The 13677-nt window shown below is 38.5% G+C and overlaps 1 protein-coding gene across 1 annotated transcript in view; it reads right to left on the bottom strand.

The window, feature by feature from the left end:
- SPTLC2 (serine palmitoyltransferase long chain base subunit 2) overlaps positions 1 to 13677 on the bottom strand; it is a 106738-nt gene that overhangs the window by 10442 nt on the left and 82619 nt on the right. Inside the window, exons 10-11 of the mRNA XM_027066281.2 lie at positions 3589 to 3724; positions 358 to 487 (exon numbers count right to left, since the gene is read on the bottom strand). Of these exons, the coding sequence (XP_026922082.1) occupies positions 358 to 487; positions 3589 to 3724 (266 nt within the window). The remainder of the gene's footprint in view (positions 1 to 357; positions 488 to 3588; positions 3725 to 13677) is intronic.

Here is a 13677-nt window from a genome sequence, read left to right on the forward strand (position 1 = left end):
TGTTAGAATGTGATTAAAAATATAAATAAAGTTAAAGAAAAAAAAAAGGCTTGCAGTAGAAATAGCGCAAGGACAATTACACAGTTATAGTGGCCATAATAAGGGACAGAATAGAACAAGATAAAGCGAGAAGTTCCCAGAGCTCTGATGGGTCTAGTGGGTGTTGCTAATGGCTTTGCGATTTATTTTGAATTGCAGTGTTTGAAGCAACACTGTATACTCCCTCCTCCATTTTACCAGTCAATACTTCAGGTGCTCAAAGAACTTCAAGATCAACCAACAGATGATTAATTTCATCTGATATCTAGGTGTGCTTAGTGTAGGTATGTTTATATCAAGGTCAAAGTGTCTACTTACAGTATCAAGTATTTCTTTGGTATGAGCTGCTGACAGGCAAAACCTGGCTCTGGACTCAATAATCGGAGTAGCAGGAAATCCCACCACAACTACCCCGATATTCCGCTTCAGCATCTCCCGTCCAAAGGCGCTACAAGGGGAAAGCAGGGTAAGAATCAGGAAGAATAATAAACTACGGTCCAAAGGTCTTTGGTCCTGAATGATTTAAACTCAGGTGACACAGGCATTGGAGACTTCTATTAGAAATTTCCTCTAACTTCTTTTCAAGTTAAAATTGCCAGACTTCTTTAATTCAGTCCTAAAGTGGTCTTCTCCCAAATGGTTTCCTTCACAAAGATAAAGAATATAGTTGTCACAGACCAATTTTTAATAGGGCTTGACTAAAGTGATTTGCAGTTATAGCCTTAAAGTGTCCCTGACACATAAGAGTGGTTCAGAGGCTTCAAAATGAACTTGAGTTTATTTTTTTTAATATTTTATTTATTTTTGGGAGAGAGAAAGAGACAGAGCAAGAGCAGGAGAGGGGCAGAGAGAGAGGGAGACACAGAATCTGAGGCAAGCTCTGGGCTCTGTGTGGACAGCTCAGAGCCTGAAGGCTGCCTCGGATTCTGTGTCTCCTTCTGTTTCTGCCCACCCCGCTCCCAAAAATAAATAAACATTTAAAAAAAACTAAAAATTTTAAAACCTTGTCCTTGAAATATTAGAATTGACAGTAAATTTAAAGAATTCTTAAGATTACGGATGCAGAAGATCTGCTGTAACATGGACATCTTTCTGCTGGCAGAATGGCCGATTAGTATTAGCCCTCCAGACCAGGTATTTCTTTTTTTTTTTTTAAGTTTATTTATCTATTTAAGTAATCTCTACCCAACGTGGGGCTCAAACTCACCTGAGATCAAGAGTCGTACAACTCTTCAGACTGAGCTAGCCAGGTGCCCCAAAGACCAGGTATTTCTGATTTGGAATTTAGGATTTCCTTTGGTGTCTGTGAGGCAAACTCATCCCCAGGCTTCAGCTGATTTCCCAGACTACACAAAATTTATTTAACTCTCCACCCTAAACCAAAGTGATGGCACGTGGCCTCACTCCACATCTATATCTTGTCTAAATAACAGAATTCTAACTTTCATGTAAGTTCTTATTTGCTAATTATGTTGTTTTTTGTCTTTCCCTCTTGCTGATCTACCTTATTCCTTCTTGACTATTCCCTTAGCTCTTTAAAGCATTTGTTTGAGAATAAAAAATCCTCCACACTTTAGTTACATGAGTAACCAATTATGTAAGTGCCACCCTCTCTCCACTTCCTCTATACTTCTTTTGACCCCGAGCACCCTGCATCTTCAGTCACCCTCCCAAACGGTCTAGTGCTTTATTCACCCTTTCTAAATCTTAATCATTTTGCACAGTCAGGTGTCCCTTGTGTAGAATAGGTCAGACATAGTCCTCTCTAAAAAAACAGTTCTGGGGCACCTGGGTGGCTCAGATGGTTAAGTGTCTGACTCTTGATTTCGGCTCAGGTCATGATCTCACAGTTCATGGGTTTGAGCCCTGCATCGGGCTCTGTGCTGGTGGCTCAGAGCCTGCTTGGGATTCTCTGTCTGCCCCTCTCTCTCTGTAACCCCCCCTCGCAAAATAAACATTTTCAAAAAAGGAAAGAAAGAAACAGTTCTAGACTAAGTCCTTCAGACCACACAACTCTTTGTTTATTTATGATAATTCCATTTAAAGAAGAGGGAGAAAATCTACACCTCTGCTTTGGTTCATTTCCTCCATCCCTGTAAGGCTATGAGGCCAAATGTGCATAGGACTTCCTGTTGAAAACTGAACTTTTTTTCCCTCAGTGGGCACTTTTCCCCAATTTCCTCCTCGTTATCTTTGCAATCACCATACTTCTCCGCTTTAATTTTCCCTCCTATATCCACTTTAATAAACATTTACTGAGTGCCCTCTGAGTGACAGGGATCATGGTGGGCACTGGGGATTCAAAGATGAATAAAAATATCTGCTTCTTTAATGAGTTCAATTAAACCTGAGAAACGATCCTTATCCAGTTTTATATTTAAGATCAGTCAAAACCCACAAATCTGAAAAAATGTGCCTTTTTTTTTTTAACCCGAGTCTATACTAAGCAGATAACTCCTTTCTAAAAAAAATTTTTTTTTAACGTTTATTTATTTTTGAGACAGAGAGAGACAGAGCATGAACGAGGGAGGGGCAGAGACAGAGGGAGACACAGAATCGGAAGCAGGCTCCAGGCTCTGAGCCATCAGCCCAGAGCTCCACGCGGGGCTCGAACTCACGGACTGCGAGATCGTGACCCAAGCTGAAGTAGGACCCAAGCTTAACCGACTGAGCCACCCAGGCGCCCCAGATAACTCCTTTCTAATCTCTGATGCAGTTTTGCCTACTTTGCAAGTAACTATATTTGCTCACTTCATACTACTTTTCTTTCTTCCTTCCCTTTTTTTTTTTTTTTAAATTACTTTTCAAATGTCTTCTGGTTTTGTTATATACCTGGACTTGTCAAACACACTGGAAGCGGTTCCAGAGCAAGGCTTTCCATTATACACGAGTTGCACAAATCAAAGAAACTGGTGTAATCTGCAACAACACACCCTGACCTCAAGGCTCACGACTCCCCTCCGGGCACTGCATTTCAGCTCCACTCACCTTCTTGCTACCCCTCTATCGGCTAAGCATGTTCTTGTGCTATGGCATTTGCAGAGAACTTCTTTCTCTAAGTGGCTAACTCAGCTCCTTCAAGCTCACATGTCACCTTCCCTTTCCACTGGCTCACCCTGCCCATTCCAAGTTAATACTGCCCACCCACAGGGTACTCTCCCCATCCCCCATGCCCTGCTCTACTTTTCCCCATAACATGTAACATCTCACAAATTACATAACTTATTTATTACGTTTGTCTGACTTCTGCCCCATTAGAACATTAAGCTCCACAAGGACCGGGATTTTATTTTTGTGTTTTGTTCACTGATCTATGCCAATCTCCTAGAAGAGGGCACTGAACTCAATATTTGTTTAATGAAAGACTAACAAGTTAATATTATTTCATAAATTGGAATCCACTATTTACGGAATTTCTAGCAAATGAAGGTAGGTTAATATAATGAAGCCAAGACAATTTTTGCTGACAAAATACATAAGCCTGAGTCTAACAGCACAGAAACCTTAAGTCTAATTAGAGACCCATCTGTAATCTGCAATAAAACATACCCAATTTTGGCTGGCATGTAGAGCATCAAAGGCACCACTGGAGAATCTTCATTTCCATAGATGATGAAGCCCATCTCTTTCAGACGTCTTCTGAAATACCTGGTGTTTTCGGCTAACTGCTGTATACATTCTTTGCCTGGAAAATCAAGAGGAGGAAAACAATAACACTAAGAAAAAGGAGTGGGGAAAAAGAGAGCAATCTCCTCTATCTCCATTCTATCAATCAGTCCTATGTTTGGTTCCTCTGTCCTAACATAAAATATTTTCACATAACAAACTGTATGAAATATAAATACAAACAAATCTTGCTTTGTATTCTGTCACAGTAGGTGTTGATAGATTTTGTAATAATGTACAAAATGAAGTTTAACAATTAATATTTTTATGGCACATTAGCATCATTAAACATTTTCAATATATCTCACTTAACATTCTTCTATCCCTTAACAGTAGGTACAATATTAACTATTATCTTCACTTTGCAGGTTGGGTGACTCCCACAAAGGTGGTGACTGGCCTGCAGTTACACATTAACAGGTGGCACAGCCAAGACAAGAATCTAGGTCCCTCGACTTCAATATTCATTCCAATGAACTATGCTGCAAATAATTTTACACAAGAGACCAGAGATGGAGCCATTTAGAGCCCCAAACTTTCCTCCTAAGAGTTTGGTTTTATGTTACCATTTCCTCGAAACTACTATCAGACAATAGCATATCCGTAATAATGTAAAATCATATTTTTAATCCCAGTCTGTTCATCTTCCTTACATAGGAATGGATTATAACAAACATTTCTCAAACCGCGGACTAAATATTTGAACTGGGTTTTGACATTATGGTAGGTAAATCTATGAACAGACGTCCACGAACAGACATCATGGAGAGCAAGCCTAAATTCAAAAGATCAGCGCGCAAAGGGCTCAGCACTGCTTAAGGGTCTTCCCAACCACAAATACTCACAAATAAGAAAGGGTTGCAGTCATCTTCTCACATATATTAGGGAGCCAACAAATTTGTATTTTTTAAAGTACAAGTGTCATATACCTCCAAAGATAAATTAATCAGTTGATCAGAGACACAGATGGTTAACAAACGTGCTCAGAATGCTAACATATCCATCCACTGATGCAAAGCCACTCTAGATAAGTCTGCTACAAATAACCCAAAATTAATACTTTGTGTAAATAATTTCAAGTTAACCAGAGAATAACACTCAAACTTAGACTCGCTTAATGTGAACACTGAAGAACATCACTTAAGTTATGACATATGTCCTACACTAAAGCAGACATTAAAGTATGTTACATTTAAGTATATTGAGAATCTCTGAGCCCTGTGCCCAAGTTTTCCCTAGAAATACCAATACACGCTTAACTCTACATTTAGAAAAAGAGACTTCTACTTCTGGCCATGGTAAAATACCCGGGACCAGTTTTACCTTTCTGCCGTTAACAACAGAAAATTGGACAAATCACATAAAACAAAATGTATATACAATGGTTTTCAAACACCAGGCCACAGGCAGTGCAGGACTATGCTGCTGGGGAGAAGGAAAACAATACAGAAGCCTCTGGATTGCCCCCTGACTGCCTAGAGGCCGGTCCCAGGCTGCTGCCCAGGGACAGGAACCTAGTCTCCTCAGTTGGGACACCAGCGATCAGAGTTGGGGATGCTAAGGTGGCCAGAATTTGCCGGGCAGCGTACAGAAAAGGAGGGAGAAGTGTACAAAGAGAGAAGTGTGGGGGGTCTACAGAAGGGTCCCCTTGAGCCTCTGGCTGAGTGTCATCTGCTTGTGCTTGAGAAGAAACCACCAGGGGCTGGGGAAAAAGCCAGCAGAAAGCAGCAGACTCAACAGTTCCCAGAGCTCATACGGAATTGGCAACAGTGTGTATTGTCACCTTCCAAAATGGAGAGTCACACGAGTCGTGGAGCTAAATTAGCCCTAGACTCAAAGTTGCTGTGGATCCACCCTTACAAACCTTAACAGCAAGTCTCAAAAGGATCCAACTAATTCCAAGAACAAAGTCCAACACTACCTAAAGGAATACAACAAAGTGCAGCCCCTGGTAATGTAAAATTTACAACATCTGGCATACAATAAAAAATTCCAGCCATTCAAAGAAACAGGAAAATATGACCCACCAACCAGGAGGCAAGTCAATCAATAACAATAGACCATAAATAAGAGTACCAGCAGACAAGGATGCACAAAATGCTATTGTAAATATGCTCCATACATTCGGAAAAGTGGGGGGAAAACACGATAAAAGGGAGAAAGGAAATATGCTGATGAATCTCAAAAAGCATTATGCTACATGAAATAAGCCAGACACAAAAGACTATACACTGAGTGCATTCATATATAGGAAATTCTAAGAAAGACATAATTATAGAGACAGAACACAGGTTAGTGATTGCCAGGGAGTGGAGAGAGGACTGGCTGCAAAGGGGTATGAGGGAACTCCTGGGGAGTGACAAAAACATCCTATTCCTCGACTGTGGTGTGTGATTGCCTGACTATATTCATTGGTCAACGCTCATGGAATTATACACTTACAGCTGGTGAATTTTATTGTATACAAGTGATATCTCACTAAAGATGGTTTTTAAAAAATTGAGTGATACACCTGCATATTAGTATACATTATTTTGTTCTGCATTCACCTTACTATTTTGCAATTTGCTACCTTTTTCTCATCACAAACCAAATAGCTGAAAAAAATTTTTTTCATTGCAAATGGCAAGACTTCATCCTAAAAAAAATTTTTTTTTCTCATTCCAAGAATATCAAGAAAAATTATCAAGGGAAAGGGGGCGCCTGGGTGGCTCAGTCGGTTAAGCATCGACTGCGGCTCAGGTCATGATCTCACGGTTCGTGAGTTCGAGCCCTGCGTCGGGCTCTGTGCTGTCAGCTCGGAGCCTGGAGCCTGCTTCAGATTTTGTGTCTCCCTCTCTCTCTGCCATTCCCCCCTGCTCACACTCTGTCTCTCTCTCTCAAAAATAAATAAAAAACATTAATTAAAAAAAATTTTTTTAAAGAAAAATTATCAAGGAAAAGAAGAAATCTTAGGAGATGAAGACCTTAACTTTTTCAATTATTATATCTTTCTAAGCAAGTTTTCTCTAACAGAAGGAAGTGAAAATCTCAGGTACACGATTCATCACCATCTGCCCCCAGACAAGAAGAGTCCCAGGAGAACATACATCTAAAATGACACTCACATCACACAACCTGAAGACAGTGGGAGTAGGCATTTAGGATCCCCAACTTATATAGCCCCATTATTGCTGACTCGTGTTCCTTTGTAAAGATACACCACTATTTTTTTGTTTGTATACTCACATGCTAATGGACATCAGAGATCACCAACCTTCATTTTGGCAGCTATTAAAAGTTGAGATTAAAAAGAATTCTCTCCTAAATATATATCTAGGTATCATAGTCACACTAGAATTGAAATACAATTTAAAAATAAATTTAAAAAAAATAAGAAATTAACAGCTCCATTTCATTTGATCCCAACTGCTTTTAGATGGGTATAGTAAAAGAATGTACTATTGACAAAAAGAAACTGCCCGCAGGTGTTAAATTACTTTTTCTAAGGCCTTTCTTTCAGTAGGAGGCAGATCAACGTTCTCTGGGTCTGTCAGTGTTTTTTCTTCTACACCACATCAAGAAATTATGTATTTTTCAAACTTTAAAGAGCACAGCCCTTTACTGGGTAAGAGTATCTGTGTCCTATTTTTAAAACAGCACTTACTGGCAAATGAATAGGGTAGGGGTGAATGGGTGCAGGAGCCTAGGGAGACACAGGGCAAGTACAAGACAAGTGAAAAATAGTTCTTCCAATGAACTCACCCTGAACAGCAGACCGCAGTCACTGCTGGTGAGTACGGGGAATAAAGACCGAGAGGAAGTGTCAAGACCAGTGCTAAAGAAAGAAGTCAACTCAATCACAAATGGCAGCAAATCATACAAGTTCAGTGGTCTATTTATGCTACAAAAGTCGCAGCCTGAACCATGAACTGCTAATATTTGACTATTTGTGACCTAAAAATGGCAATTTCTTGTGGTACAACCTAATAATATCAAAGATAATAATAGGAAAAATAAACAAATAATAGCACACAATTCAGTAAGCTCTGGCATTTACATATACTGGGAAGTAGTTAAGTGGTTATTCCTTTTTTTGACGGGACGCTGAATTTTAAAGACAACACAGTTACCTATTTTGAATTAAATATCACCTAAAATACTAGTTAACATTAATGCAAGAAGTGTAACTGCTACTTAAGTCCAATCTGCTAGCTCAGTTCTAAGAAGTTTTCTTACTACAGAGTTGCCACAAGTTATAACAGGCTGGAAGAATGGTCTAAGAGGGATTTAGACCATTTCTTTTTCTCTTCTCTCTTTTTTTTTTTTTTTAATTTAAGTAAACTCTACACCCAATGTGGGGCTCAAACTCATGACCCCAAGACCAAGAGTCTGACCAACTGTTAGGGATTTAAAACAATGTAAAGTATAAAAAGAAGGTTTAGTCTTGTCTTAAAATATCTAACTCTTAAAATGTCTTTATCTTTTTAAGAACACAGATGGTAATAGAAGAGGCCAGCATTCTTCTCTACTTTGCAAACATAAATCTTTACTTTTAAGGATGATAAAAAGTATCAAAGCAATTAAAAAAAAAAAACACCTTAATAACTGATTCTCTTTAACTTTACAGCTAAGCCTTGCTGTGTGGCCGTGAGTTTGGAGTTCTTCAATATGGTTAAATGAAACCATTTTTAGAACTTCCTTAATAAAATCTACAGTTTGGCATGAAAAAAAGAAAAGGAAACAGGAGCACATAATTTCATTTCTCAGAAAATGTAAGAGATAACTTTAATACATCATTTTTAGTCCTCAACTTCTTTGCAATGAATTTTATGCTTAGGAAGTAATGAAGGATCAATAGATTGTGATGGCATCATTAGATTTAGTTCTTTTAAGGAAACAAAACCTCAAAAGGTGGGGCATCACAACTATCTACCTATTGATAACCACTATGTATTAATAACTTCAAGTCACCATTACAAGATAGGATTAGATTTGGAGCTATAATTATTAACCCTGCCAAATAGATTGTGAGGTTGTACCAAATGCATTCCAGATTTTCTCCAAAAGGAATATTTTTATCAAGTCTTAATCCAGATTCCTCACGATTGCCAGCCATGTGAACTTAATGTTTGAAGGAACTACTGGATTATTACTCAAATAAAATTTCGTAAGCCCTCCCAGACAGGTATCAATCAGAACAGCTAGTGTTCTATGAGCTACAAATTTCCTGATGTCTCAGGACTGGTTACAAAAACAACAGGACAAGACCTATGTATAGAGTAAGGGGATAAAAAAGGGAGCATTTTGTCTGAAATGGCATTAGTGCTAACTACTCAGAACTTATTCTTCAAAAATTATAGCATGTACTCACCTGCTTAAATAGCAATATAATTGTCAATTTAGCTGATGAGCTTTTATGTAACTTATAACATAATCAACAAAATGTGTTTGAGTCTGCAACTTCAAAAATACCATCTCTGGTGTTAACTGAAATCTTTCAAAATAAAGGACACAAATATAAATGATGTTCAGCCAGATCTGATCCCCTAACTCACATCATACTCCATTACACAGTTCCTAATCTTCTTAGATTTCCTGGATATCCTGATATAATCTGCTTTCCTGGGAAAAATAAAATAAAATTACTGCTACTCTTCAGACTTACACTTTCCAATTAATTATAACGGGCTGGAAGAATTTGAAATTGAGGAACTTCTTCTCCCTCCCCCCTTTTTCTTCAAGGTCATAATCTCAAAGTAGGTAAGGGTTTTCTTAATTGAGGGTCCCCCAAACAAAACAGCCCCAAGAATGGGTTCAATTGGTTTTCAGCTTTAACTACAAGGTAAGGGTTATTAAGGCAGGATAAAATATGGAAAAATACTACCCATCACCTTGTTCTAATTTAAACTATAAAAAATGTTATATTGTGGACAGTTCACATAGAATCTCTTTAGTACTGTAGGTCTAAGAATTGAATTTAACTATCAATCTTTTCGTTTAATCATCTATCCAAATGGCTTATTTTTGCTATTTGGAAAGTTACTTTTTCTAATATTTTACTTTGGTTAGATTATACTGCCAAGTGAAAAGCAACTATGTTTCACTCTAGTGGTTTTTCTCTTGAAAAGCATTTTAGAAAAGTAGAATAAACTCACACATTGTGTACTTACTTTGCCTATGTTAAACGTGTCTCCACTCAAATCTAAAATGGGGTTATATCTTAAAGATCTCTTAAACAAGTATTATATTATATCAAGTAAATGAGATCACATGCAAACTATGTTTTCAAAGGCTATTCCCATAGTGATTATGGAAGCTCTTAGTACTGATTCCCTTCAAGGCACAGAAAGTATGTAGTATAGCAAGCAGGGTGCCAGGCTCACTAAATGCTTCTTCCCTTCTTCCCTTTCCTTTGGCTGGTAAAGCAATTTCCAAACTGTATTTCATTTCAGTTGCTGTATCTCTAAATATTACCAAGTCCATTACCAGCCAGCCTTATCTTCTAATAAGATACTACTGTATAGTCTCCCATAAGTGAATGGAAGAACATGTTGATTTATATTAATGTAAATGAACTTGGCATTCTCTTATATGAGTGGTGCTACATCTAAATGTAATGTTAGGACAACAGCTCAATCTCTTGCTTGGCTGGAAGTATTTTGGGCTTAGCTGAAGAGGGAGTCAGGTCTGCCTTAACTATTGCTATTACAGCAGTTCCACGAACTGTAAATTATTTGCACGGTAGAAAATCTCAGATGCAATCATGATGACACTTTCAAAAGAGACAAGTAAACCTTGGCTACGATACTTAAACCACAGTGTCTTTCCTATACCACATCAATAATTTCTGAGAGAAGAAGAGACTTAGTAGGGTTGCCCTCCTTTCCCTTTTAGAAACTGGCAAATTTAAGAGTTATTTTGCAGCTGGGGAAAGTAAACCAATGCCAGGAGAGGCTAAGTAACTCCAAGAGGAGGAACCAGGATTTGAACTCCCTGGTTCTTCTAGTTTCAAAGACTGTACCCTCAACCACTGCTCACAGATCCTGTTTAGCTTCTGTATTAAGTAGGACATAAAAGGCAATGGTAGTTAACAGGAATGTAAAAAAAGAACTGAGTAACTGTTTAATTAAAGTCACTGATGGTGCCTGCTGGAGCCTCCCTTGGAGACTTACCTGCCTCTTAAGAACCTTACACTAACCCTGCCTCCACCACCCAGCCCTGGAGGCCACACATCTCCTTGATTCTTGGGCCCTGATCCATCTGTTCCTAGGGAAAGAGTTGGTGCCGAGAGATTTCCTTTCATCCCGCATCCTTCGTATACTAGCACTTCAACCAGTATTAAGGGTTAAATTGTTTCAAGCTTATTCTGACCCAAGTCCCTTGATCTGTAGCAGACCTGACTGACTTTCTCTGAGATTTGCAGACCACTGGCCTTGAGGAGCGAAGGACCAAACTTTCTCAGAAGATAAGGTCTGACTACATTTGAAAGCAGTTATTGCTGCTGCCAGCAATTCTGTTCACACTCATGTCAACAGAGGAGTGGCTGCCTGGGCACCTGCTTCTCTTGCATATATCCCCCTCCCTTTTCCTGTGCATTCCCTTTTAAAACCTTCTGGCTTCCCCTGGATGGGGCAGATGGTCTCTGAGATATTAGTCCACCATCTTCCCATGTTGCCCGCTTCCTGAATAAAGCAACCTTTCCTTTCCCAACATCACCTGTCTCTCCACTATTGACTTTTGAGCGGCAAGGAACCAAATCTAAGATTGGAACGAGTTCTCTTGTCTAGTAACACTTCCAAATTTCCATTCTAAGATTTCAGTCACTGCTCTATCTTCCAACAGGGCCATCCTGCAAAATTTCAGTCAACCACTGCCAGTGTTTCTCAGTAAGACTGCGATTGGCATATGGGACACAATTCTTGGTTGTTAAGGCTGTCCAGTGTCCTGAAGAACACTTAGAATCATTGGCCCCTTGGCAATAAATGCCAATACCACCATCCCATAGCCTAATCGGTGACAACCAAAAATGCCCCTAGATTTTTCCAAATATGTCTTAGGAAGGCAGCACTGCTCCTGGTTAGTTGAGAGCCACTACTGGCCCTAACGTTCTTTCTTCATAGGAACCAGGGGTTTCTTTTCTCTTTACCCTTAAACTTGAGTTGGAGACACATCAGCTATATGATCTTGGGTATGTTTTTACCTCCCCTAGATTTAATTACGATATTACCAATTATGTAGAGGAAGATATAAATGTGGAGCAATCTGGTATATTTAAAGTGTAAAACCACACATGGGAAAACCCAATGTAAAATATGAGCTAAATGATTAGCAGTACATTAAAACACAGTACTTTATGATTAGGTAGGGCTTCTTTTCAGCAGACCCTTTTCTTACCTTTCTGGAATTTTATTTCTATTCCATTACTTTGACTATTACAAATTATTACAGTTTATATAATAAATTGTACTCCCCCATTACTCTACTCTTTTTCAGTTCTCCTCCTTTTATTAAGATATAATTCACATCCTGTAACATTCACCCTTTTAAAAATGTACAACTCAATGGTTTTTAGCATATTCAAAGTTGTGCAGCCATCACTAGTATGTAATTCATCTCTCCCAAAAGAAACTCCTTACCCGTTAACAGTCATTCCCCATTTCCCTCTCTCCACTGCCCTGAGCAACCACTGATCTACTTCCTGTCTCTATGATTTGCCTATTCTGGACATTTCATATAAATGGAATCATATTTTATGTGGCCTTTTGTATCTTACTTCTTTCACTTAATGTTTTCAAGGTCCATCCATGTTATAACGTATCAGTCCTTCATTCTTTTTTAAGAATTATTTTTTAATCCATTCTTTTTTAATGGATATACTACATTTTGTTTATCTACTCATCAGTTGATGCACACTGGTTGTTTCTACTTTTTGGCTACTGTGAATAATGCTGCGTATGTTTTCAATTTGATTGGGAATATACCTAGGAAGAGAATTTCTGGGTAAAGTGGTAACTCTTTGGTGTCTGCTTTTTGAGGAACTGAAACTGTTTTCTAAAGTGGCTGGGACATTTTACATTCCCACCAGTGATATGGGAACACGCCATTCCAATTGCTTAGATCCTCACCAACATTACTGTCTTTTTTATTTAAGCCATACCAGTGAGAGTACAGTGGTATCCTGTGATTTTCATTTGCAAATCCCTAACGTCTAACAGGTTTAAATACCTTTTTTTCTGTGTTTATTGGCCATTTATCTTTTTTGGAGAAATACCTATTTGTATCCTTTGCACATTTTTAATTGGGTTGTTTAGTTTGAGTTGTAAAAGTTCTTTCTATATTCTGGATACTAGAGTCTTATCAGACATGATTTGCAAAACTTCCTCCCATTCTGAGGGTTGTATTTTCACTTTCTGGATGGGGTGTCTTTCAAAGAACAAAAGCTTGTAATTCTGAGGAAGTGCAATATATGTTTTTTGGTTGCTTATTCTTTTGGTGTCATAACTAAGAAAGCACTGCCTAATCCCACAGTCATGAAGACTTACATCTACATTTTCTTCTAAGAGTTTGGTAAATTTGGCTCTTACACTTAGGCTTTTGATCCATTTTGAGTTATTTTTGTACATGGTGGGAGGGAGGGGTCCAACTTCATTCTTTTGTATGTGGATATCTAATTGTCTCAGAATCATTTGTTAAGAGAGACTATTCTTTTCCATTGGATTGTCTTATTGAATACCAACTAATCCTAAATTAAAAGTTTACTTCTGGACTCTGGTTGGTATTTCATGGTCTGTCTATCTATACTTATGCCAGTTTGACACTATCTTGATACCACAGCTTCGGGACATGTGACTCCTCTTTGTTCTTTTTCAAGTTGGACTATTCTGGATCTCTTGTCTCTTGCATTTCCAAATGAATATGAGGATCCATTTGCCAACTTCTACAAAAAAGGCAGCTGGGATTCTGATGGGGATATTGTTGAATCTGTAGATC

This window comes from Acinonyx jubatus, chromosome B3, assembly GCF_027475565.1.
Source record: "Acinonyx jubatus isolate Ajub_Pintada_27869175 chromosome B3, VMU_Ajub_asm_v1.0, whole genome shotgun sequence".
Taxonomy (NCBI): Eukaryota; Metazoa; Chordata; class Mammalia; order Carnivora; family Felidae; genus Acinonyx; species Acinonyx jubatus.